The sequence below is a fragment of the Endocarpon pusillum genome, assembly GCF_000464535.1.
Source record: "Endocarpon pusillum Z07020 unplaced genomic scaffold scaffold7240, whole genome shotgun sequence".
In the NCBI taxonomy this organism is placed as follows: Eukaryota; Fungi; Ascomycota; class Eurotiomycetes; order Verrucariales; family Verrucariaceae; genus Endocarpon; species Endocarpon pusillum.
The window spans coordinates 149,548-175,260 of record NW_006916639.1 but is presented as its reverse complement, the minus strand read 5'-3'; the positions used below and the strand labels follow the sequence as shown (position 1 = coordinate 175,260).

Sequence of the window (25,713 nt, the reverse complement as noted above, 5' to 3'; positions counted from 1 at the left end):
GGAAGGAACCACAAGGAGGTCATTGCGTAGTTCTGACGAATAAGCCCAGCGTATGCTTAGAATATTACACACTCTGTAAATGGAGAGACAATGATGAGCCAGGTCGTTGGCCCCAGCTCTCAATCTGGCGCGAAAAGAACATCCAACTGATTAGTTATACCATTTGCTGAACAAACTCAGTCACCGACATGCTTGAGATTGAATGCTCGTGACTGAAGATCCCCAAATCAGTACCCAACACATGGAGTACTTGTGGGTGGCTCTGAAGACAAGGTTTGACACACCGAATAGTGGCCCCTACTACGTAAGTTACCGAGAGTGTTTAACCGACTACGTAGCCAATCCCAGGGAAGAGGAGAGCTCAATGTGCAACGGAATTACCTATGAATTTGCAGCCACGAGGGATTGGGGAACTTTGCTAGGCGGTGCTTAGTGCGGCACCGGGGGCACGGCTGTTGGGACGTAACCTTCCTACTATAGCTATTAGCCCTCTTTACTAACCGCATCAACAAGCACCCCAGAGTCACCAGGAAGACCGATCTCATTGCTCTACTAAAGCCCTTCATGCAGTGAGCTGCTACCCGATGCAGTAGTAGGTCAGACTCATCTGGGTCAGCTGCTGTCGATTGAGATTTGATCACAAGGCTGAGACGACATCTCGCCATATGTAAGCACGCTTCTTTCTGCTATCATTGGCAGAGGAATGGCTTCTCTCGGCCCCCACACATCCTCGACATTCAAGTCAAGAGTTGTGCTATGCATGCCAAGACCCTGCCTTACGGTGCCATGTAGAACACCATTATCAGCGTTAGGAACGTCGTAATGCATCACTGGGTGGATGCCCGCCTTCCATCTGGGTCTCTCCCGAATCAAGATCGTGGACTCCACGCAGGCAGACAACTCACTTCAGTCCGCAAGTTCTCCCATCACCATGGATCTACACGACAGGTTGGCTCGAATCACTAAAGCGGTAGAACAGCTGGAGATGGACAAACTCTTACAGCGAGACGAGATCCGCTCGCTCAAAGCTCAAGAGCGAGCTTACCAAAGCGAGATCAGCCTGTTAAGCCGTAAAGTCCAGGAGATGGAGGCGCAAGCTCGACAAGACGCACCGGTTACGGATGTCGGAAAACAGGTCCGACTACGATATCTGGAGCAACATCGGCAGCACATGGGACGGCCACAACAAAGGGTGGACTATGACCGCATCAAGTGTGGCAATCGCGCGGCGCACCGAGGGCGTCCGGTGGTGGACGCGTTGCTGTGCTTGACAGATTCCGTGCACTATGATGAGGTCTACATGGATCTCTACGGAATCACGCCGCGTGTTATGAAGGAAATGATGGACGTGCCAGAAGTGGTCGAGGTTGTCGGATTTCGAGCCTCCCTGCAGAGTGAGGACAAACTGACACCTTCCTTTCAGAGTCAGTTTCAACGCTTGCTAGAAATCGTGCTGAGGTATCCTTCAACAAGGGGGCTGATGAAGGCGTTCAAGGAGGACAAGAACCTCCAGCAATGTCATAGCGCGTTGCAGGATTGTTATGATAGCATTATGGCTATAAAAGAACGTTGAGGTATTCTGTGGTCCGCTCAAATGTACCCGAATCGGTTTTCTTTTCCCTGACAACTGTTACGCTGGCACATTACCCCCAAATCCAGATACCAGCTCTCCTTCGATCCTCGAATACGAAAGCCTCTGCTCCAACGCATCTGAAAAAGCCCTTCCGAAGACATCTTCTATTCCGTATCTGTCTACTCATGACACTTCGAGATAAAGGTATTGCTTCTCAGTGTAGAGATTCTTTCTTGAGGCAACATGGTGCCACCATTATCGTCACGACTAACTTCACAGACAGCCACCATATCACCCAGCAGCAAATGCTGCCTAAGCAATTCACATCCCTCCCTCCCTGTCTTCTTCGACCGCCTCTTGAAGTTACCGGGAATTTGACGAGCGACTACGATGCCCGACCCTACACCTAACCCGCTGCGCTTCCCTGAGAAAATTCTCCTTTACAGACCCACCTTGCGCCCGTAGCACTTGATCCTTTTGGTTGCTGCTGAGCTGACATATGTCCGGAGAAATGCCTAGCATCAACCCCAGCTGAGGTACCCCATCAACCTCTCAAGACGTCATTGTACGTTACTTATTTTCGCTCCAAGGGCTGTCACCGGGGTACAAGGGTACGGAAGGGATGCTGCGGTGTGAGAAGTGGGATACGGCATTACCTCTTCCAGGTCTCATGTCTGGCGTACCAGCGGCGTACTGACTGCTGGAGAATGCTTGGTGAGACAGATACCGCTTCTCTGTCAACAGAATGTGGCAGAGGAAATCATGCTAATGGTCTTTGGGTTCGATGATATCGGGCCAAGGGCCTTTGCGTACTAAACTATACGTGTTATGGGGTGTATGGTCTAGTATCTAGCATAACGTACATCAAGGTTTGGTTGAAAAACGAGAGTGTACGAGAGCAGACTTATAATATGAGAATAGAGAAAGGGGCGCTTGACATGAATCGACGAGCTACATGGAGGCCAGGATCTACGACTTTGTTTAGCGAAGGCCTCGGTCAATGCGAAGTAGAACGGTAGTAACTGCTGCACATATCACCCTGGCCTATCTTTCGCACAGAAAGCCAACTCGTAGATGCGCGATCTTTACATTTCTGATCAATTGAGCGGTTCTGCCGGAAGACTTGCCCTTTGGTGCAATACGTTCCTCCTCCTCCTCCTCCTCATCCATCGAACCGGTATCAGCGCTCCAGATCCCTGCTGACTTGGATCCGCGCGCCAGATGGGCACCTGGAGGATGAGTGCTGATCCTAGGAGTGGCGTGGTGGATCCGCAGGGAATTTTCTTCTCTGTTAGGATCACAAAAATGATAACATCGCTGCAGCAAATTCACAGTAACGCCTTGCTCGATATTCTCTTGTAACCTGCCCACTGCTTAAGGCTGCCACAGGTGACAATTTCATCTCTCTTGCCTCATGGCATGTGACTCTTCCTGGCTCCCTCCTCCCAGCTTGCTCAGAGACACGGTTAAGTTTTATGCTCGACATATACCATTTACTAATCCTTCGACGAATGGGTTCCAAATTCCTTTGTCAAGCATGCCTCAAGATAATTTCATATCGCCCGTATCTCATTTTCTGCAAGGGCTTTCAATTTTTCGCACCAGACAATATTTTAGGGACGGAGGATGTTGTGAAGCTGGTCACGGATCTAGAATCTTCTAAGCGAATGGTTGGTACAATCGGAATCTGTACCATGGATCTGACCAGCTTTCAGAGGACTCCGAATAGAAATCCCATTCTTCGTACGGCTTGCTGACGACCGTAAAAGCTATTTCTTCCATATGGCGCCCAATATGTCTGCCGCGATCCTCTTTCGTTGCGGCTATTTCTTCTCCGCAGAAGAGGCAAATATTGCTTCCCTGAACGTTGCTTGTGACCGTTCCTCCAAAGGTGCTGCGGTCGCGTTGTGAATGGCCATTACAACTTATTTCATGATTGATGTACCCTAATCGAGATGCAAAACACTGATCCGGAATTTTACAATCTTTGACCGTGCATACATAGGGACGCAGGTCGCTGAGAACATGCTTCCTTAAGACAACGTCAGCAAATACAAGCAATTCCGGTGATACGTACTGCCACTCCAAGCGTCTTTTAACCCTGATGGTTAAACCACAGATGTCACAATTAAATGACTGTGTCTGATCAAGCTCAATTGGAGGCGGCGGTAGACCAGGAGACGTGGCCCCAAAATCGGTGGAGGCGGACCTCTGACTGCCATTCATGAAGACCGGATCCTGTTCTTCTGGGTCGAAGGTCGGGTATCCGTGCAGAGAGCTATTCCGGCTCGAAGAAAGTGAATATACCGAGCCTGAACGCCGTCGTGGACTATCACCAGTCCAGAAACTTGGCAAGGAACTTGTGTCTTGCTGTGTTCCTAGATGCAAGGCATTCATTCCCTCTCTGTCTGGCAGTGAATATGTTCCTCGAAGCGAATGAGACTTAGTGTTTGAGGAAATAGATGGCAATTTACACTCTGGTAGATCAAGCCGTTGGCAGTTGCGACAACGCCGGTCAAATGGATCGATGCTCGTGAAACAACATGTCTATAATCACGTCAATATTGGGTAGAATGACCAAAAGAGGCACTTCTTACTCTGGAGACGCTACAAAACCAACAAGGAGTATCATTTCTTGACGTGGCAGGGATCAATTCGCAATCTGATCGATCGAGCCTTTGGCAGTCGAAGCAACGAGGATCACCAGGCTCCCCCGAATAAAAGCAGCGTATCTGAAAACATGTCAAGGGCGGACCAAGTGGGTGCTAGAAACGTGTCTCACTATGGCAAAACTGCAAAATGGGCATTGTTGGTTTATCTTCCCAAAACCGAGCTCAGGAGAATCAGCGCCGATCTCATCATCCCAAGTTACAAATTGGGGGTCCCCTTTTTCTGCTGTGGATGCTTCAATATGCGCTTGAGTCACAGCAGTAAGTGAAAAACTTACTCCGGATGGACCCTAGAGGCTTTCCTACCAACCCTGAAACCCTTGTTCCTGCTTCCTCGCGACAATCTTTCTGACTGCTCGGGTATAAGGCGATCGCCCTACAAATAGGGTTCAAGACCTCACAGATGGCACTTTTGTGACTGGACATATGGGAAGAAATATCGTTGAACTGAAGCTTTTCGCCGCGGGGCTTACATTGGTATTTTCCCCCTTCACCGAACGCGATATATGAACTGTGTTGAGCTTTCGTTGAACGTTGTGGTATCTGTCGGAATGCAGTAGCACGACCTGCCGGGCTTTCTTTTCTGTGCTTGTGACTGTTCTTGGAGTTGCTGGTGGCCTCTTGTTCTCTGCCATCTGAGATTAAATTCAAATTTTGATTGTGATCAGCAGATTCGTCTGTGTGAATCTTTGGATGCCTCAGCCGTTCGGCGCGACAATGGTTGGCAACAGCCAGACGGCAGACCAAATAAGTAGGCAGTTGAGGATATCTATCCAAAATGTTCCGATAGTAGATCTGAGCCTGAAGTCCAAGCCGTAGGACCTCATCAGGAAGGTTTAAAAATGTTCTACGTTTGACCGGCTGTGGAACATCCGTTATATGTACGTTGCGGAAGGCTTTGATTTCATCAAGTTCTCTAGCAGTAGAGCTTGCCTTACATAGCTGCTGTTGTTGAAGCTGCTGAGAGTCGGCTGAAGGTACTGCACTTTGATTGAGCCATGCATCAAGTGGAGACGCACCGCTGTTCCAGTCCATCGCGGTGATGACTTGATGACTAATGTCGTTGCTTCCCTCAGTCCTACTTGCCTTGGCTGATCGACCAGTTAGGGTTTCGAACTCCGAAGCACTTCGCTTCGTGCCTTTATCAACAATACGAACCTCTGGGGGCTCGATTCTGCTACCGTAAAGCCGCAGATCTTCCTCCGTTTGCTTCGCCTGGACATTTTCATCGTCGTCAAGAACTGTCACGCGGTTGAAGTTGTCTGTCAGGTGCGATGAGACCGGGTAGAAAGTAAGGTGGCAAGTATCGCTGTTAAGTTTTAGCTCCCATCAGAAGTAGGATATATAGCAGGTACAATACCAGGTCTGGAAGCTCAACGGAGGTTCTTCGACCGATCCGAGACCCAAACAGCCGGGTCGAGGACAGCAGCCAGCTTGTCTCTGAAGGTGAGAAATGATAATGGACATGCCGAAACTTGCTCCCCGCTTGACAGTGCGACTCCAATGCTCTTTCTTCACAATGGCGCCATGCTTTTCAGGATCTATGATGTGGAAAAAGCCATTCAAGATCTTTTCTTCTCCAGGCTTGCTTTTGAATTGAGCACGAAGAAACCCTTCGAAAGGCTAGACGAATCGATCAGTTTCAGACAGGAGAATATACAACTAGAGATTATACCTCCCAATGACGAAAATATTCATATGGCAATTCCTTGTATTCCCCCAGGGCATCTTCAAACTTGATATTAGAGTCGAGCAGGCCTGTTGGGCTATGTGATATGTTTTGTTGGACTTGAAGAAGAACTCTATATATTTGCCAATTTGACTGTAAGATTGTTCGCAAGAATTCTCGTATTTCCTTGGGAAACTGCCCTACATAGCCCATCACTTGTTCTCCGAGACTTCGCAGTCTTGCGATTGAGGCTTGTGTGGCATCAGCCTTGGCAAAAACAGCTTCCAATTTCTCGCGCCCAGCTGTGTCTGCTTTTAGCAGATCGTTGCTAAGGTGCCCCAGTTCCTCGGAAAGTCGGTTGACTCCAGCCCGGGTATCAGTGACATCAGTCATGAGGTCTTCATGCTCTTTCTTGGATCTTGAACTCAATTGTGAAATTGTTTGCCTGCGAATGACTCAGTAAGCGCTCCGTCAATGCTGTGAGATAGATATGGGTGACACCATACGAGGTGTGTGAAGCAAGCAACATGTTGATGCTGATACATTTGGCTGCAACAAGAACCCGCAGCCGCTCCACCTCTTTTGCGAACGAGACAGCCCACTTGGCTTTACGAGCGCCGCCGCTCAAGGAGCTTCGTTCGGCAAAAGGGCCCAGCGCAGACTCGTACTTTTCGAGCTTCGTCATGAATTCTCGTAACGGCAATTGACAAGCAAGTGCCATGGCCCGTATTGCGTTCACATGTGCGAAATTGTCGTCAGTTGGCTCTAAAGCCTGCAGCTGCTGAAGTGCATTCCCAAGTCCTTGGAGCTCAATGATGACATGTTGGTACTCCGTGGATGCACCTCCCACCTGCCGTAGGGATACGCAGACCTTCTTTATTAAGGCTGGGAGTTACAGATCAGCAAGGTCTGGTAGACCCAAGCACAGTTACTCACTAATTGCTTGGATAAAATCCCCAACAGAGAAGCCAAATGCAGGCGTCATCTTGAATGACAATCGAAGAGCTGCTAAAGCCAAACTAAGTCCAAATCATTGCCCTCGAGGACTGGCGAAGGCTGGCAATGGCATGATGGCTTTAAGACGCAGGCCAGGCTGCGCAGGCATACTCCAAGGCTGCGTAGCATTGAGGCTTGGTCTTCCGTGCTGCCTTCGCGGCCGGGATCTGAATGGCTGCAGCTCCCATATCTTGTGAGGAAAGCCCTGGCTCCATTTGTAGTGGAATGGCAAGCAGCCAGTGCACGCAGCCAGTGGTAGCAGCCACTGCTGCCACCGTCAACGTGCATGGTAGACGCTCAGACAAAACCACCTAGATAGGAAGCAAAAGTCTGTCGTACAGTATGCAGTACACCCCGGTACAGTATGCAAAGTGCCACCAGTGCGGCGAGGCAGATTGCATAAGCAAGCCAGACCCTCCTAGCCTATTCGAGCCAGCTCCCAATTCTCCCATACGACTACTAACTTAGTAGTAGTATTCCGCGAAAGTCTCCGACTCATTTGCTGCCCTGCTAGCACCTATACTACTCAGAGACTGGCATAGAAGGAAAATCCCTGCCGCTTACTATGGTCAACATAACAAAGCGCATGCACATCTTGAAACCTGTGAGTTGCTAACAACCTGTTCCCGCATTGGCCCTCAACCATGCTAACATGACCCTCACAGAAAGTAAGAAACTCCCATCGCGGAACATTCCGTATCTAAGCAGCAATTTACTGGTCCAGTAACTCACCTGCCTCTCCTCATAGCTTCTCTCCGTCCGCAACGGCCCCGGCGCAGCAATCCTCCCCCAATATCAAACCCAATCCGACAGCAGTACTCCGTCCTCGCGACCCTCCCAACCCACTCTCCTCCGCATCCGCCTCGACTACCCACCCGGCAACGGCCCCGCCAGCAAGGGTGCGCGTGCTTTCTGGCGCAACCACCTCCGCCGCCTGAAATACTACAACCCAGCCCTCCCCATCACCGTGAACCAAAATGCCGAGAAAGGAACGGAAGGCAATCCCGGGCCGGCGTGGAGGCTGTTCTTGGACTTTGAGGGCGAGGAGAAGGCACTGAGGGAGCTGGCGACAGAACCGAAGAATGAGCATTTCAAGGAGGTGATGGAGGAGGAGCTGATACCACGACCGAGGAGTACGCTAGAACAGGAAGAGGAGGTGGTGGAGGATAACACAACGCAGTCCAAGCCAAAACCACGCCCAAAATCCCAACCGAAGACCAGTGTCACCACACCATCACCACCCCCGCCGCCGCCATCATCATCCCCAGACCAACCCCCTCCTCCATCACCCCTCCCCTCCGTATCCACATCAGAAAATGCCCCTCCTCTAATATCCACCCGCACCATCTCCCTGCCAACCCTCAACCGCCCGGCCGGAGCGCTCTGGTTCTGGTTCCAACAACGCACCAAATGCGTCGACGTCCCCGAATCAGACGCCGACAAGCGGCTCGCGCGGGAATTGGCCAAGCACGCGGTGAAGGCGGAGGAGGACCGGAAGAGAGTCAAGAAGGGCATCGATGCGATGAAGCGGCAGGAGTTGATGCTCAAGATGGCTAGGGGCGAGGTGGAGCGGATGAGGGCTGACACGTAGATAAAAAGAGATGGACGGTGTGAGGTTTGGCGGGTTTGTGGAATGGTACTCGGGGGGGAGCTGCTGTTCAACGGCACGGAGGAGGAGGAGGAGGACAGATGAGCGATTTGTGTCTATATACAAGAAAAAGAGCTGCACACCTCCGAAAATGTATACTACTCACAGCAACACAAGCGGATAGAGAATTCTGCTGTAATTGGTTTGTGGCCGACAATATTTTAGAACCACCTACAACCTTGTGATATTATTCACAAACCGAACAGATCAGGTCGAGCGATGATATAGCGACGTACCACAACTTCTGAGAGAGGCACATTTCCCGTACGGACTACTACCACGACTGCTTACTTTCCAAAAGATGCAAGCTTGTTTCCTTCAAGGGAGCCGGAGGAAAGGCAAGAATCTATACATAATACACGACTATCAGGATCTAAGCCTACTACCCTCTTTCGCTAAGAACCTAACTAGAACTTAGTCGACAGGATCCTCCTCGAGCAGCAAATTGAACGAGAACGGCTCAAAAGGAAGACCATCACCAACGAAATGCTTACTCATCGCCTCGACCCAATGTAGACGCAGACTGTGCAGCATAGCCGAAGTGCCTTCCATGACACACTAGAACATAGATCAGTAAGCTGTGTACGCTATCAAGTTTGGAGGGAGAAAGCAAAGACTCACCAAGATGGCGATACTCAAGAAAAACCACATAAAGAAGGTGACGATGATCATGATGACCCTCAATGCAAATGACTCCATACCAAATGCACCACCAATCGTCATGTTCCACAGTACGATGGAGAGCTGTTGATGAGCTAGCGACAGAGCCCATAAACGCAGGTACGACGCAGTGTGAGAAACACAATTGAGACAAAACTCAATGGTGTGGATGGTCTGATGGATCTGGACTTCGGAGTATTCGAACTCTTCGTGCTCTTCGTCGTCAGCTGACCCCCCAATGTTCTGGGTGATCATGGCTCCTCCCTCGTCATCTCCGAAGCTGTCACGACCGTTGGTTCGACGGTCTGGATTCTCTTCGTCTTCGTCGTCGTCGAGGGCATGGGTGACCCTGCTCGTGTCCCCTATACCGCGATATCCTTGAGCGACGGTCTTGTTGTGCTCGTAGCGAAGGTACAATGGTTTGAGGAGCAGAAGTATCGGAACTTGGATCACCGCCAGCAAAAGCAGTGTGACTTGGATGCCAGCTTGCCCTCGAAAGAGTTGTTCCTCAGGTTCGACTTGTCCGGGTTTCAAAAACATATTGATGAGCATATTCAACAACCCCGGTGGGTTTCGTCCGATAGCATACCAATCCACGGACCACTTGTAGATGATGCAGAAGATTAAATAGCCGAAGATGGACTGGAAGAAGATCATCCCAGGGACGAAATTACCCCAGATATCAATCTTGGACTTGAAAAATCTCGCATTGACCAACGACAACATCAAACTGTATGTCATGTGCTACAAAAGTTAGCCTGTGCTCCTTGATGGGGCATTCCAACTTACCGCCCAACCCAGCAGAATTGCCAGTTTCATCTTGAAGCTGTTTGTAAAGAGAAGCTCGTTACCTGTGCCATGCCATGCCCAGTCCAGACCAAACGGATATCGATGATCCTTTTTGAGATGAGCGGTCACCATCTGACCAGGTTGCTCAACCTTCTCCCATTCCCATTGAGATTCGAAGAGAGAGAGCGACTGCGAGAATACGTCATTGTATATCAACCCCGTGAACATGGAATAGATGCCCATCATGAGCATGATATAGCGACCATAGAATGCCATGGCGAACAACTCATCTTGCTTCGATCTTTGCAATGGTTTTTCCCAATATATCATTGCACATGCAGCAAGCGTTATGAGGAAGCCATGTCCAAAGTCTCCAAACATAACCGCAAACAGGAAGGGAAAGGTGACGATGGTATAGAGACCTGGATTGACCTCTTGATACTTAGCTGTACCATATGCATTGATGATAGTTTGGAACCCTTCCGTGAACTTGTTTGTCTTGTTATAGGTGGGGGGGGTCTTGTTGGTCTTGATCTGGTTGACAATGGTTGGAACGGAGAGGCCGGCGCGGTCGTTGACATCCTGCAGGGTTGACCTGATTAGAGGTATAGACTGGGTAGGACACCAAGTTTCTGCAATGAGTGTCTTCCTGGCTTGATCGTAGGAACATTTGTTGAGCGCAGAGTAGACAGCCTTTTCCTTCCTGATAATAATCATCCACGCGGCCAGTGATCTTGCTATTTGAGTCAATTCTGCATCAAGTGTGTTCTTGGTGTTTCGAAGGACGCTGGCAAGGTCGCTCAGGCGAGTGTTCACTTCATGGATCTGATCGCGCCTCAAATCACTGTTTTCGTCCACACTGTAAAGGTCGGCTCCCAAAGACTCCGAAATCTTCCTGATCTTCGCAATGATCTCTTTTCCATGCGCAAAGATGACAAACACATTTTTGTGGATTTCCTCATTGTTTGTTGGGTCGATGATTGGATCTGGGATCTCTGATTGATTCATGTATAGATTGCCTCGCAATGTTCGCCAGAGAATCCTTTCGAAGGCGGCTAATCGTTCCCGGGGGATCACGCCAGCAACGAAGCCGATGTTCATAACTGCAAAAGATTGCTGACCCTGAGCATCTCCGTTGGTGCGGGCGCTCTCTTGTTCGACGTCTCGTAGCAATGGGGCATCATCATCGTCAATCGATTGTCGAATGTCTTCTGTATGGCCGTGTGCCTGAGCAATATTAGTGGGGGTCAAGAACCTGAATTGACTTGCCATACTCTGTCGAAGAAACCTCCTGCTTCTTTCAGGACCCATCTCCACTCCGTCAATTCCACCTCTCTCTTCTTCAACGTCTCGTAGCTTTCGTTCAGTCCTGAAATCCTCTGCTCCAACCCTTCGCTTCTCTCAGCCAGCTCATCAATCTCTCCAGCGTTTGGAGCCGCCAGCATGCTCTCCTCAAACTCGTAGCTGCTTCTCATAGGAATGCTGCTCTTCTCCATCTGGGCCTTGAAGTAGTTGAGTTGACGCTCGACATTGTCCAGGCGGCGGATCTCCTTTGTGAAGGTTCGCTGGAATGCGGTGGTCTCGTGGTTGAGATCTCGGAACTGGACACAACCGAGTTCACCCAGGGCAGAGACTACTTCACGGCCAATTTCGTTGGAGATGTACAGTTGTGCCAAGGACATGGGAGATGAACGAAAGAGGGAGTCATGCTGAGCCATGAAGGGAGAGAAACGGGCACAGTGGCCCAGCAGGATAGCCGACTGAGTGTCTCTCTCACCGATAGCAGATGCTTCGCATAGCAGAGAGACAAGCAAGTAATGATGGAAGTGAGTCTAGAGTTCAGACTTGTTTGCCTGCGAGTGATGACCATGAGTTTGGAGTTTGGAAGCAACTAAGCTCGAAACCCAACTAGTCCTTATTGGGATGGCGCCATGGCCTTCGATTCTGGGTGCTACGTAGTACAGTACTACTACTATACTACATCGTACGTAACGTAGTACTGCAGTGCATGGTCCGGAGTCCGAAGGATCCTTCTTCATGGCAGAACTCAGGATATCTCTGGGGGCACTCCCTGCTTTAGACTAGATGAAGAATATCAATGGCATCAGTGTATTTGGAAGACGATATTTGGCAGAAACCTTTTGAACCGCTCGCATTACCTCACATCACTGCGCATCATAACTAGCTAAAATATCATCTCTCCAGCATCAATTTTCTTCTCCATCTCACCATCATGTCTGTCCTAAGCGTCGCTCTGTCCAAAGAGCACACCTTCAGCAAAACTCCTGTCCGTTCCATTACCTTGGTCAAAGACCTGGGTGTTGAAGGAGATGTTCACAACGGCCTCACCGACCAACACCGACCCCGCCTCCACATCAAGCCAGCCCCGGTGAATCTTCGACAGGTCCATCTCATGCAGAATGAGATCCTCGAGGACTTTGGCGTCAAGCCGGCTGATATAGGTGAGAACATCACCACGACAGGTATTGATTTACTGGCGCTAGGGAGGGGCACCCGTATTCATTTCCTTCCGGCCTCGGTTGTGACAGGAGGCGACGGATATACAGATGGTGCTGGCGGACCTCAGCCGCATGCGATCATACGTATTACGGGGCTGCGACATCCTTGTCCAATGATTGAGAAATTCAGGGGTGGTTTGCAAGAAAAGTTCATCGTCAGGGACCAGGAGAGGAAGATTGTGGAGCGTAAGGCGGGTGTTATGGGCGTCGTTGAAGTGGGCGGTACTGTTGAACCAGGTATGCGGTTGAAGATGGAAAAGCCATCAGAATTCGAACCTCTTGCATGTGTCTAGAAGATCTCAACTTATTGAGGGATAGATTTGTCGAGAAGGAGGAATCTGACAAGAAGCTGTCTAAGAGAGCTCTGGAACACTACTAGGAAAGGTATAAGAACTTTGATACGGAAAGACACTTTAGCGACAAGATTACAGTCCGCGAACATGTTCAGCACAGGACTTATTTCCATGTTTGGCTGTCATCATTAATTTATGATTACACAGAGCCCGCTGATCACGGGCCAGTAATGGATACACTAAAGACGGTGAGAGCGAAGAAGCAGGAGGCACTAGACAGTAAGACGCCGCTTTAATGCAACAATCGCAGAGCTGAAGAAAATCTATACAGCTGTGCCGCTCGGCGTGGTCTGAAGGGAAACTTGAACTGAGACGCCATTCAATGCTGCCCAATCCATACTCTCTTCATGCGAAATAGCTTTTCCATAACACCCCAGAGAGATCTTCAAGCTGGTCCGGGCGGAACGCCTGTTGTTTCATTAGCATTCGTGAGCCATAATCATGGCTACACCACCAACTTACCTTCATGTCTATGTGCCAGGTATCCTGCCGAGTCTTCTTAAAGTCGCTGATTATGCTTTTCACGCTCGAGCCGACATTTCCGGGATCATTTGCGGCTTTATTACTCAGCGTAATGAGCACGGCCGGCATCCAGCTCGGTGGAGGACTTGAATAAGGGAATGCCTGTATCAGGGAGCCTAAGCCCAACACAGCAGCATGTCGGATGATCACCAGTCTCTGTTGTTCAGGTGTAGGAGTGTTAGTTCCAGTGGTGCGGGCAGAGGAGAGACCTGAAATGACAGTCTTTGGCTTCTTGGGCAGAGGATGGTCAACAAGCATTTTCGTAAATCGATCTCGTAACTGTCCGACCATACGATCGCGCAAGTCAACTGGCGAGCAGCGAATCATGCCCGATAGAGTTGCAGAAGCCCCAGCACGAACTTCATGCTGTGTATCTTCGAGCATGCTGGCAACACAATCAAACAGTTTCTGACGGTTTTCGTTCGACAAAAGGAAAAGGCGCCTGAAAAATATGATTTGCATGTTAATCATTACCCGAAGACGCTGATGCCACGAAGAGGATGTCCGACCTATCCGGATAAGTACATCGATTAAGTCGGTGTCCTCACCAAGACGATGAGGAATGTTCGGCAGATGGCGGAACACATGGTAAGCCAAGCTAGCCAGCTCTGGGTCTTCCTTAACATCCATCATGTGTAGCAGTTGCTCGGTAAACAGATTGGGAAAGAAGGAGAGAAGCTGAGTGCATTCATAAGAAGAGAGCATGGAGTCGAGTAGCAGCAATGTTGTCTTGCTGCCTGACGTGTACGCCGAAGGGGACTGTTGCCCTGGTGGCCGCTCATGTCGCCATCTTTCGATTCTCGAGAAGATGTCGTCCATCATCGCTGAGAATTCTTTGGTAGGCCTGTACGGCTGTACACCAATAGGCGAAGCTGTCCTCTGGGTCTCGACCAGCTCATCAACGCTCCGGAAAGACTCGTGATATCTTGTCCGAAAGATTGATGCAAGCGTTTGACCCATAGCTTCTCGGACGCCTTTGTATGGATGATCAATATGTGCTACAAAGTCCTGAGTGATGGTCTTGTCAAGCTGAAAGTGCCATCCTGCGTCGACAATGCATTGGTGGAGAAGATGTATCTTCGAGCTCTCTTTGAAGGCTGCATTAGAATCGATGTCGAGTTTAAAACTGGCGAGCCAGTCAACCAGCGGCCAAGCGCGCCTTGGATCTCGTCCTTGCAGGATCATGTGTAGAAAGGTTGTCCAATAGCCAGAATTCTCGGGTGTCAATCCATCCGAAAAGACCTTTCGAATTATTGGAAAGGCAAATTCCCATACAAGTTTTCTCAGCTCAATACTACTATCCATAACAGAGCTGATGAGACCACCAAGGATTTCTGCAGTCGCTCGATGCTGATGTTTGTCGCTGCCGTCCTCAAACACTGCTAGAGTCTCCTCCTTAATATCATCAAATGTTGCGACCGTCAACTCGTCACGAATCATCAGCTCGAAGGCATACAGAAGCATCATCGCGCTGGCCATACGGAACTTGTCTGCAGAAGAATCTCTCGGTTCTTGTTTCAGATACTTAAAACATGTTGAGAACCATTCACGAGTCATCAACTTGCCCATAGCAGTTCTTTTGGCCCATTCGAGCTCATCATATTCAATATCTTGCCTGATGCTCGCTTTGTAGGCTGGCATGGACTTGCCCCATACCAGCCAACCAGGGTAGTCATGGTCGACATAGTATTCTGCTTCAGGTTGTGCAAAATCTGCCAGAAACTTCTCTGTCCAGCCTTCTTCGTCGCTCTTGACCGCAACCTCTATCTTAGCTGGGAAGTGCTGCTTGCCCTGGATGTAATTTGAGTATTCGTGAGAGCATACCGCTCTGACATCAACCATGGTGAAGAGCGCGACCAAAGTTTGAGAATACATGCCACGCAGACCGGGATGAGCGTCCACAGCCCCAACAGTGATTAGGTTGATCATGTTCTCTGAGGCGACGTAATCAAACCGAAGACCAAGCGACATCACGATGGTGGCGGTGCGAGTGGCCTTCTTCCAATGAGACTCCCTTGCAAGAGCTATGAGCTCCTCTGCCAATTCAAATTTCTTTTTTTCAATATTTGTCCGTTTTTTAACGATGAACTTCCTCTTCTTGAGTATTGGCTCTTCAACTGACTCGGCTGGCGCTATAGCTTTTACAATATCCTCATTCAGGATTGCCATTCGCTCAACTGGGCGACCATAATCCATGATTTGAAAGACGCCGCCGCTACATAGTTTCTGGATCGACGGCTTGTCAGCACTCCCCGCTTCGATAAAAGTCCTGATAACGTCCGGTGTGTATTTCCAATGCCGCCCAACGGTCTTTGCCAGACTCCCAAAAAGTAGTGAATACATCCCACCCTTAATACGTGGGAAATCGTTGTTCTTGACTGCTTGTTTGAAGGCTTCCAGCAATCGTGGAATGACAAGTAGTCGGGCACCGAAGATGACTTTAAGGGCAGATTCTCCAGCTGTCTGGGCATTGCGCCGCACTTCCGTATAGAGTGAAACGCTCGACTCCGCCAAGTCGAGAAGTAATAATTCGTCCAAATCTGAACGAGCACGAGGTGCAGCGTTATGTCGAAGACGTTGCACGTGATAAACATTCGCTCGACGAATTAGGATTGGTCTTGGATAATCCTTCCTGACTCCGCTGACTTTGTAGGGCTGCTCATCAGCCTGAAGAAGCCTCGTCACGCGATCAAGAAGATGTGCAGAGCGTTCAATACCAACATCAACAAACCAGGCGCGGTAAGCTGTATACAGGGGGCCAAAACACGACACATCATCCTCTTGCTTCTCTATTAGGAAGCGATGGACATCATGTAGGACTCTGCCCGTTTCCTGCCGGAGGGAATGGATATCAGCGTAGAGAGGGTCCTTGGGATCTAGCAAATATCCTGTTGGGTATTGGAAAGAGGGTTTGATGGAGGTCTCATCTGTGCCATCCAAGGTGGCATCGTGGTCTGTCTCGTGGAGAGGTTCTTCAGGTAGATGACCATTTGCTTGGGACATCGACTTGTCTGCGTCAACTCCAGCGGCCATAGTGGTGAGTCCTTCGGAGACACCTTTCGGATCAAAGAGCACCGAAATACCAGAGAGGACCAATCGAAGCAGGACGAGGTTCCTTGAAACCTCATCAGACCATTCTTTGCCACTACCGTCCCTCTTGATGGGCGAAGTGCCATCGGTCAAAGCTCCCAACTGTTTCAGAGCAGACTTGGTTTGTGCCGCGAACAGTTCAACCGCAAACTCAACTTCTTGCCTGTTAGGTACGTGCCATTTGATGTTCAGCTTGGAAGGATTTTGAAAGCTGCCCCAGTGAGTGGCGGAGATACCCTTCGCAACAGACTCTGGCTCAAACAAGGAATAGTCGTTGGTGTATGTGACTGTCAAGTTCAGCAGCAAGTGATGGATGAAATTTGATATATGCACGGTCGGCATCCCTTTACACTTCTGTTGCATGTAAATGGCAATTTCGAACAGCTCCTGCTTATGTTTTAAAACAGCATCACCAACGTGGACAACACACATGCTAAGCATGCTGACATTCCAAACTAGACCACGATCTCGTGGAAGAACGTCAGCCGCTGCATTTCTTGTTGAGCCTGCTCCATTCTCGTCGATCTCAGTTCTGATGGAGCTGATAAGAACAGGGATGAGCTTTGCTAGAGCTTTCTCAGGATTGACCTTGCACAAGACGTTGCAGATAAAAGCCATGGCGTCCCGGGCTTGGTGAATGACATGGTTTGCAACAAAGTCGACGATTTTATTCAATGCCATGTCATACAGCTCGGAAGACAATGACGAGAGCAAGGGCATGAATGCTGCAGGTAGGGTGTTAACGATGTTCTCCTCCGGAGATGCGCTCCTCAGGCGAGCAGCGTCCGGAAGGTTCTCCAGTAATGTAAACACTCGACCAAGGAAAGAAGTGACAAACTCGCTAAGTCCAGCAGTCGAAGAAGCCAGGATCATTCCCTCTTCCTGCTCGTCCATCGACTGGTAGTTAAGCTGGATATCCGACCCCTCTTGTTCCATTTTCTCCATCTCAGTCGTAATCCACTGCATTGCAAGCATGTTTCCTTGAACGTCATCTCTTCCTTTAGAGAGATCCTCAAATGGAATATTGTAGCATACGGTTGTAAAAAATGACAAGGTGATAAAACTCTTCTCTAGGTCGTTGGCGTCGATGCCAGGAAGTGCAAGACCTAGCAGTGCTGTAATGTGGCAACGATAGCCTTTCGTACGGATCAGAGTCCTAGCAAGGACCTGCAGGGATCTCAGCGACGATGTCGTGCGGTGTACTTCAACCAGACCTTGCATGGAAGGATAGATTCGCTGCAACGCTCCTGGGAGAATCAGATCAGGTTCCAGATAGGCTAGACTTTGTAATGTAGATAGGGAGAAGTTCATTGCCGTTCCGCTCTTGGCATAAATTCCCATAAATATCACTTCCCTCAAGCAGAGAACGAATCGTCGCTTTAGCGCTTCATTCAGTCTCCTCTCGGTAGGTACTTCCATCTCGCCGTTCTTTTCTCGATTCCAACGCATCACGAAGAAGTCTGCCAGATAATACGTGAGTTGGGCTAGAGTTCTCGTCCAAGCGCCAGAATTGGAAGGGTGAAAGAAGGTTTCGATAGCTTGTATGAGACCTTCAAGTAGGGATAGTATCGAAAATTCCTGGTCTAAGCAGGCAGGTGATAACGACATCACAATCCATCGTGCGATATGATGAGCGACTGGATGTTTTCGAGAATCTCGATCTATCATGATTCCTAGACCTGAGGAAAGGTCGACAAGCGCGCTGTATGGAGATGTGGCCTGGCCCACCGGAATCTCTAGCAACCTTAATATTGCTGTGTAAATCAATGTAGTCTGCTCCTTTGTGAATATGCCGAATTCGGAAAATGGTATTTGTTTGGCTGGAAGCGAATCGCGGGCTAATCGAGAGAATAAGTCCAGGAAGTTGACATCAAACGTTCTCGACCTGTTTACCAAGGACCAAAGGTGATAGTACGTTGGCAGGAAATGTTGAGGCAGAAGATTTTCCTTCTCTGATGGCGCAGGGGCAGTCGGAAGGAAGAGATTAATCAATCCTACAGTGACAAAGGCGCTCTCGGTGAAAGAGGTGCTGAAATACGGAAGGATCTCTTTCAGTACCTCCGGTACTTCCTCGGGATCAAAGTACAGTTGAGCGAAAGTGCACAGCTTCACCAAGGTCTTGATATTGCGCTTGAGGTTTGTGGTCTGAACGAGCCCAGACTCGCTGGGCAGGACAAAGACTTTGATCTCTCTGTAAAGTGGCCTCCAGTCCAACACAAGGTCTTTAAGCGGTCGAAGGTAGTGTTTCCGCCTTAGCCTCGCAGTCAGTAAAGGTAAATGAGTGATGTTGGGGACGGCTCTTACTTGGTCAAAAGCATAAACATGCTGGCAAATCTCTCAGATACGGAGGGCTCAATTCCCGGTGCAAGAGCCAACTCGTAGTAGAGCCTCACCAGCTTTATTCTCTGCTCCTTGGTAGGATCGAATTTCAAGGATAGCCAACTTCTCAGCTCCCTAGTCCAGTGTATTGCCCCCGGAGTGAAGTCCCCAGCCTCGACAGCGATGTAAAGGTGTTTCAGTATCTCTGCAAGATCCTGCTGCCGTCTTGGCTCGTCCTCCAAGTCGTAGGGGAGATAGGAGAAGTAGGGGAACGTTCTGGGCCTATTTCGATATTTCTTGTAGCTCATGTCGGGCAAAACACCGTTCGCCTCCTGCGGACTTCCACCTGGCGAAGTCGCCCTCGATATCTCTGCTCCATTGCGATCGTGAAATATCAAAGACGTTCCATCGTCAAACCTAGGCCTCGGAGAATCCATAAGCTATCCGCACCTAGCGCTGAGACCGCTTTGCTCGACAGGATTGGAGAGAGAAAAGGTTGTCGGTTGAAAATAGCGGTAGGGCTACTAAAGAGAGAGGATCGAACTTCGAGTCTTCTGAAGCAAACAATGAGAGACGAATACGGAGGTAGTACTGGTGCCACCGTTCGGAGTATTACAAGCTGCGCGACTGCTTAGCAATCGAAACGAAGTTGTGAAGTTGAATATGTCTATGTTCAAGGGTCTTGAATAGATGTCAGAGGTAGTGTTTTGATCAACACCTCAATAAAGTGGTTTTGCGCCAGTCTGGATGTATTGCAAGCATGCAACAGTTGACCCTCTGCCCAATGATAGCCGCAACGGACTCGGGACTTGGAAGTTTGTGGCGTGTGATTGGCTACGCCTCAAGAGGCTCACGATGGCGATCGGTTGCTCGTGTACAAGAAGATATTTCTGAGATTCTTTGTATGCAGAATATGTGACTATAGTGCCAGAGGATTGTACGATTGTAGACGACTATTTCGAAGTGAGAAGCTCAGCAGGCAAGTGGTGTGCAGGTCTATTATCTCGAAACATGCATTCGCGAAATTCTAGGCAGAATCTGTTGCGCAATGAACCGCTACCGCCTGGCACAAAGAAAACAATATGCTTTGTCATCTACTTAAACAGCGTCATAATCTCCATCTAGACAGCTGTAGTGGAACTGCTGCTGTCGCCGATGTGCTTCTCTCATCACATAGTGATCACTATCTTCTTGTCCTCCCGCCAAATCCTAGGGTCACCCTACTCAGACACCAACCTCGACATCATGATCATGCATATCATCACCTCGGCATTTTGCACTATCTGTGATACTACATGCTTCAGAACTCGTTTTACCAACCGCCCGGTGCAATAAGCCGTGACTGCCTGCAGGAGGTCCCTCGCTAATGGGTCCAATGTCCTAATATTGCTTGGTCTGTGATCGATAGACGTCTTCAAGCTGGTGGAAGGAAAGAGGCATACAGGGTAGCTTGCACCACTGCGTACACTACCATCCATCGCACGACGGTCTGAGGATCGATGGGATGGGATTTCACTCGACCCTTATGTCCTGCGGCAGCTCTGATGCTCGAATATAGCCATATGTACCAAAGAGGATAGGCGGAAGAGAGACGGGTGATGATCTGCACATGGTAGCTGAGCAGAGCCAACAGTGCAAGCATTGCTTGTGGTGTCGCTAAGCGACGTAAGCAGCCCCGTTGGAAATCTGATTCCGTGGAACGTGCGGTGCGGATAGTGCCATCCTGCAAGGCATCCGAATCATGTCTCCACGCCCAGATCGCGGACTTGTAGAGGATGAAGATTGTTGGTGCAGCCAGGAGAAATAATGGTATGTTTGAGACAGTCCAGTATCGAAAAAGCCCCACGTTCCTACATTCGCTGTATTAGCTGCTTGATGTTCCTGGGAGCATAACTTCGTACCAGTAGTGGCGTTGTACCCATGCATAGATGCTAGGCACATATTCATTGCACCATGGCCTCAAATCATCAGGGAGTCCAAGGTTACAATACCTCACATACGCTCTGAACTGCGGGAGTATGGCACCAAGCGCAATTAAGCAGCCACCAATCCCAACGACAATTAACCGTCTGAACCTCTCAACAGATAGATTACCACTGAGAAGATGTCTTGCCGTCACCGTCGCATCATACAAGAAAAGCGCACCACTCAGGAGACCATTACTCCTAACCGTGGTTGCCAGACCAAACACGGCGCCTGCAGCTAGGCAATGGACTTCAGCACTGATTGCTCTCTTTTGATACTGAATCCGCAATGCCTTCAGATATAAGTGAAAGCCCAGAAAGTTAAGAAAAGAGAACAGCGCTTCAGAGCAAGGAGACAGAAGAAAACCCCCAGCTGGATTGATGATGTGCAAGGCTGCCACTGCTCTGGGAAGAGATGATCCGCTTTGAGGCGACTTGGAGAAAACAGTCATGGTTAAACTTGGTAGTAACAAGACAGAAAGAAGATGACAGAGATTTGACAAGGCCACTCCAAAAATTGCTGTCTCAAGGACATTGTCACGAAACCAGTCTGGGAACAGGCCTGTTCCGCCGTTAGTCGAGGTTCCAAATCAGACGGATTTAGAGATACCTCTTTGAAGCCAGCCCACCACAGTTGGAAAGCCAGGCCCAAAGGCCCATTCTTGTTCGAAGACATACCCTCTTCGGGTGATTTGAGTGAAGTAGATAGCATCCCAGCGAACAAATTTCCAGACGAGAGGCACGCTTGTAGCCACCTGCTGAGTCTGTTTTGCAAGTACTACCGATGATCCAGCGTCGACAAGTAATGTGCTTGAGGTGTCATATCCTGGCCCGGGCGCTAGGACGATGATGCTGAAAAGGAGAACTTTCCAGATACAGAAAAGGACCACAAGAAGGCGTATATCCTGCCACTGGATGAAGTTGCGGTGCGGCAAGAGAATTTTCTCTTCTCCATTGACACGTAACATTGAGCTCTAGGATATCAGTGGAATTTTGCAATTGCTGTTGGCAAGGAGTTAACAGCATTAAATATAGCGGAAGCGCGAACGGGGTCTTTAGGTACTACTAGTACTACTCGTAGTAGCTATCTGGGTCTAGGGCGTCTCGGCCCGAAGCTTGGCGCCAAAATTTACGGAAGTTCTCAGATTCCTGCTATGCTACACGCCCCTTTAATAGGGGATAGGACGCCCATTCGCTCATTTAGGGCAGCTACTCTATCTGGCATTGTTGAGATAGCCCTATTAATCTCATCCAGAGTTATTTTATCCCACTCCTCCTGGATAGCCCTGCGCAGAACAGCTTCTTCGAAGATAACCCCCCTGGACTTCAAGCGCTGCTTTATTATTCTCCAGATCGTCTCAATGGGGTTGAAATCAGGCGAATTAGCAGGGTTCATCTCCTATTTGATCCCTAGAAGGTCCTTGAGTGCTTTAACCTTGTTAGGACCCTTGCCCTTGGTACCATGAGGCCCGTCATTATCTTCGATTAGTACGTGATCTTTATCCTAATTAGGAGCGACAATTTCTTTCAAAATAGCTATATAATCACTCTGAATAAGACGTCCTCCTACTCTGGAGCCTGTATAGAAGTGGAGCTGACCCTTAAAATTCCATCTAATAACTGCGTACACATAGATTGACTGATTTTGACGCTTGAGCTTGAATTGGGTCTTTGATAGGGCATTTCGTGCTTTAAGCCCTGGTCGACGATGAATTTGAGCCTGTTGTTGCAAGCAAGTAGCAAAATGAGACTCATCACACTATTGATACTTCTTAAATTGATCTAATTGCCAATACCAGCGCTCAATCCCTATATAATTCGAGCATCAATATGCGTTTGTAAGAGCATTTTTTTTTGCGCGGCCATATAGGTCCCTACGCCAAAATCCTTTATATTTCTTTGAATAGCACGTTCAGAGCCATTAGCTATACCAATAGTCTTTGCCACCTTGAAATGACTAGAAGAAGCGAAGCCAAAATTAGCATCTTCTACTGCCTCAATTGCTTCACACTTATATTGAGCAAGTACTTGCTTTCGACCTCGATTATGGACTTTCTGACTGCGGCGCGCAGTTCCTTCTTTGATGATTCGATAGCCAGTTGTTTCAGATATATTATGTATCTTAAATAGCTCTGTACGAGGTAATTTGCCAGCTGTGTGGCGTGCATCAGCGAGGAGGCGCGCGCGGCGCGGCGTGTCAAGCATCGTTTTAAGCGTTCGTGGGGCCGCAGGAGAAGGAGGATCTATCGAATAAGACTTCCGGCAGACGCGCCGTTTATTTCCCTGTTCAGAACTCATTATTCCTTAAATTTGAGTGAGTATTGGTAGAGAAATAGGGGAATGAAGAAGGGGGGGAGAGGAAGGGGATCTGAGAACTCCCGTAAATTTTGGCGCCAAGCTTCGGCCCTAGGCCCCGGGAAAGAATCCGTGTCGCTCTTGGCACTCCACACCCTCAAATCTTACTACTTTCTTTCTATGCGAATACCATACAAAGTCCTTGGATCTGAACGACCAAGGAGTAAATCCTTCTCTCCTCTCCAGCAACTGCCTCATCCTCTCAGGTATACTACGAATGCATTTATCAATTAATTGGGTAGTAACTTGCATTGCATGTAGATGCAGTGGGGAAATGCCAAGTCGTCGGAGCAGTGATAATCAGTGTCATCTTCGAAGAAGTACGGGAAATTCAAATTGTTGAGACTGTTTTCGGCGCCATATTTGGAAACCGACCCGTAGTCATTATACTGCTGACAGAGCGTAGCAAGATGTTTGATGGCTGCTTGAACAAAGTACCTCGACTTCACAGAGCGAAAAATTTCCTCGCCTGGCCTTGAGGCAAGGCAGCTAAAGAAAAGAAAGGAAAATAGGCATCTCGTATAGTCCGCCGAGATAGTATGTAGTACCCCAGTCAAAATAAGACATCTGGTGGAGAATGTGAGGTGTGACTCTTGCTTCCAGAATTGCTCATTGTTCCCGGTCTGCTGGAAATGCGCGAGGAGAAAGGTTTCAAGGGCGATGCGGAAACGGTACTGAAAAGCTACGGGGCTGCAGAGAACAGCAGGATGCTTGAGAAAGTGCATCACGTACTTTGAAAGTATTTTTTTCAACTTCGGATAGGACGCAAACAGCCTCTGAGTCGGTCTCGTCAGGTGTGTGGACACCATCGGAATCAGAATTCGAGTTCCTGCTCGTGTTTCTGGAGCTATCGTTATCCCTCGAGAGAACGCGATGAGCTGTAGCGACAGGTCTATCGTGCTCAGAGATCCCGCGGATGCAGCTGATGCAGTCGCGGACATACTGCGGACTGAGAGAATAAGTCTTAGCAACGACCGTCTCCATGTACTCCTCAGCCTGGTAATTGAGCATTGAGCAATATAGCACGTCCCAGAGTATGCTGTCTGGGATCGGTGTAGATTCGAGATGGGGCATCTGAGCCAGGTGAAAGGAATATAGTTCAAATACTTATTCTCGCTCATATCCTTTCATGGGAAGATCTCATGTTGACCCATTTCAAGACGGCGTTTGTAGATATTGCTCTCGAGGAGCAATGCTTTCATTTTCCATATTGGATAATCAGAGAATATTGGTACTCCGGAGAAGAATTCTACCAGCCTTCTGAGCAGAGCATCATCCTCGTTCTGGCTGATAACCTCTGTCTTGGTTGTTACGCGAAGAGATGCTGACAGTGCCGCCAAATAATAGGCCTCGCACAATACTGGAGAAGAATGACTGAATTTCGCGATCCAGAGCCGTTTAGCCTTAGAGCATTCATGCTCATGACATGCTAGATAGCTGCGCTTTTTGTGACGCAGCAATCAGCACATCACGCAGAGGGTTTGTCATCTTGCTCGACACAAGAGCGGAGATAGTCAGTACAGCATATGCTGTAACCTCACATGATCCATCAACCCCAATCCATATTCAGTTTGCGTTGATAACGTTGATAGTAATATCTGGATCAGCACTGTCGGGATTTGAGCAGTTACTAGGTCTTCCGGCAGGTCCTTCAGTTTCCCACTACCGTGAACGTCTAGAACGCTGGCAAAGCCTTCGGCTAGTAGCATTAAGGAATATTCCTCTGAATGATTCTGTGCTGAAATCAGCGTTATGCCAATCAATGACCAGTGACTTGCTCACCCACTTATCCATCAATGTTTCTTCTGCCCATAAGTTGCATAAGAAGGTAATAATTCTGGAAATTTGCGAGGTATAGTCATCCACTTCTTCCAAGTGCAGAAGAACTTTGAGCACGTTACAGTTGGCGCTAAAGCTCGGATTCCTTTCCAGTGCATACGTTTTAAAGCATGCCCCATCATCAGATGTCTCGACCAGGCTTGCAGGACTGACATTCCTCCCTATCAGCAGTAAAGATAGAAGAGCTTTGGCTGTGTCATCAGCGTCCGGTGTGAAACTAGCGGCTATAGAGATTACCGAAGGTTTCTGATGACCATCGTTACTTACCAAAGCCGGTACACCCACCTCCTTTGATGAGAGCGCTCTCCAACTCATTAGCAATAATTGCCACTGGCTCTACTCCGAGGTCTTCCACGGTAAGTCCGCTACCTAGCAAGGTGGAAAGTACCTGAAAGGGATGGTGAGAAGGAGTCTGCTTCCGATACGGGCAGTGAAATTACCCAGCTGAGCTCAAAAACCGTGCTTGGGTAAGCACTTGGGAAAAGGCCCGACCCTATGCCTGCACCCTGTCGCATAACAATCTGTAGGTAGCACTCTGCTTCACAGTCCCAAACGCTAGCATTCATCAAGTAGGCGGCTGTAGATGATGGTGATCCTAACATGCTCCCAAGCCGCTTGTGATGTGAAATTCGATCAAAGTCGACCACTCCATCGAGGGCTTCCAGAGCATAAAGTAAGGTGGGCTGCATACGGTTATAAAGCATGCTCGGTTTGAACTTTGCTGGCCGCTTCCTATTCAAGTCCATCA

General features: G+C 48.9%; 7 protein-coding genes across 7 annotated transcripts; 3 read left to right on the top strand and 4 right to left on the bottom strand.

Moving 5' to 3' along the window:
- Positions 1 to 931: 931 nt before the first annotated feature.
- Positions 932 to 1,573, top strand: EPUS_03756 (uncharacterized protein; the record flags this gene model as incomplete). Its single annotated transcript, XM_007807739.1, has 1 exon — positions 932 to 1,573. The coding sequence occupies one exon, from the start codon at positions 932 to 934 to the stop codon at positions 1,571 to 1,573; it is 642 nt and encodes a 213-aa protein (XP_007805930.1).
- A 1,044-nt stretch (positions 1,574 to 2,617) lies between these two features.
- On the bottom strand, positions 2,618 to 6,896 carry EPUS_03755 (uncharacterized protein; the record flags this gene model as incomplete). Its single annotated transcript, XM_007807738.1, has 6 exons — positions 2,618 to 2,802; positions 4,716 to 5,551; positions 5,603 to 5,865; positions 5,918 to 6,356; positions 6,418 to 6,796; positions 6,848 to 6,896. 6 exons carry the CDS (start codon positions 6,894 to 6,896, stop codon positions 2,618 to 2,620), a joined length of 2,151 nt encoding a protein of 716 aa, XP_007805929.1.
- A 576-nt stretch (positions 6,897 to 7,472) lies between these two features.
- Positions 7,473 to 8,498, top strand: EPUS_03754 (uncharacterized protein; the record flags this gene model as incomplete). Its single annotated transcript, XM_007807737.1, has 2 exons — positions 7,473 to 7,511; positions 7,656 to 8,498. 2 exons carry the CDS (start codon positions 7,473 to 7,475, stop codon positions 8,496 to 8,498), a joined length of 882 nt encoding a protein of 293 aa, XP_007805928.1.
- A 471-nt stretch (positions 8,499 to 8,969) lies between these two features.
- Positions 8,970 to 11,722, bottom strand: EPUS_03753 (V-type proton ATPase subunit A; the record flags this gene model as incomplete). The annotated part of the gene is made up of 4 exons (XM_007807736.1): positions 8,970 to 9,113; positions 9,177 to 9,959; positions 10,005 to 11,231; positions 11,279 to 11,722. The coding sequence occupies 4 exons, from the start codon at positions 11,720 to 11,722 to the stop codon at positions 8,970 to 8,972; spliced, it is 2,598 nt and encodes an 865-aa protein (XP_007805927.1).
- Positions 11,723 to 12,237: 515 nt separating this feature from the next.
- EPUS_03752 (uncharacterized protein) lies at positions 12,238 to 12,816 on the top strand (the record flags this gene model as incomplete). The annotated part of the gene is made up of 1 exon (XM_007807735.1): positions 12,238 to 12,816. One exon carries the CDS (start codon positions 12,238 to 12,240, stop codon positions 12,814 to 12,816), a length of 579 nt encoding a protein of 192 aa, XP_007805926.1.
- Positions 12,817 to 13,221: 405 nt separating this feature from the next.
- Positions 13,222 to 19,244, bottom strand: EPUS_03751 (uncharacterized protein; the record flags this gene model as incomplete). Its single annotated transcript, XM_007807734.1, has 3 exons — positions 13,222 to 13,284; positions 13,339 to 18,739; positions 18,793 to 19,244. 3 exons carry the CDS (start codon positions 19,242 to 19,244, stop codon positions 13,222 to 13,224), a joined length of 5,916 nt encoding a protein of 1,971 aa, XP_007805925.1.
- Positions 19,245 to 20,221: 977 nt separating this feature from the next.
- Positions 20,222 to 24,137, bottom strand: EPUS_03750 (uncharacterized protein; the record flags this gene model as incomplete). Its single annotated transcript, XM_007807733.1, has 4 exons — positions 20,222 to 20,657; positions 20,709 to 21,333; positions 21,382 to 21,745; positions 23,859 to 24,137. 4 exons carry the CDS (start codon positions 24,135 to 24,137, stop codon positions 20,222 to 20,224), a joined length of 1,704 nt encoding a protein of 567 aa, XP_007805924.1.
- Positions 24,138 to 25,713: the final 1,576 nt, after the last annotated feature.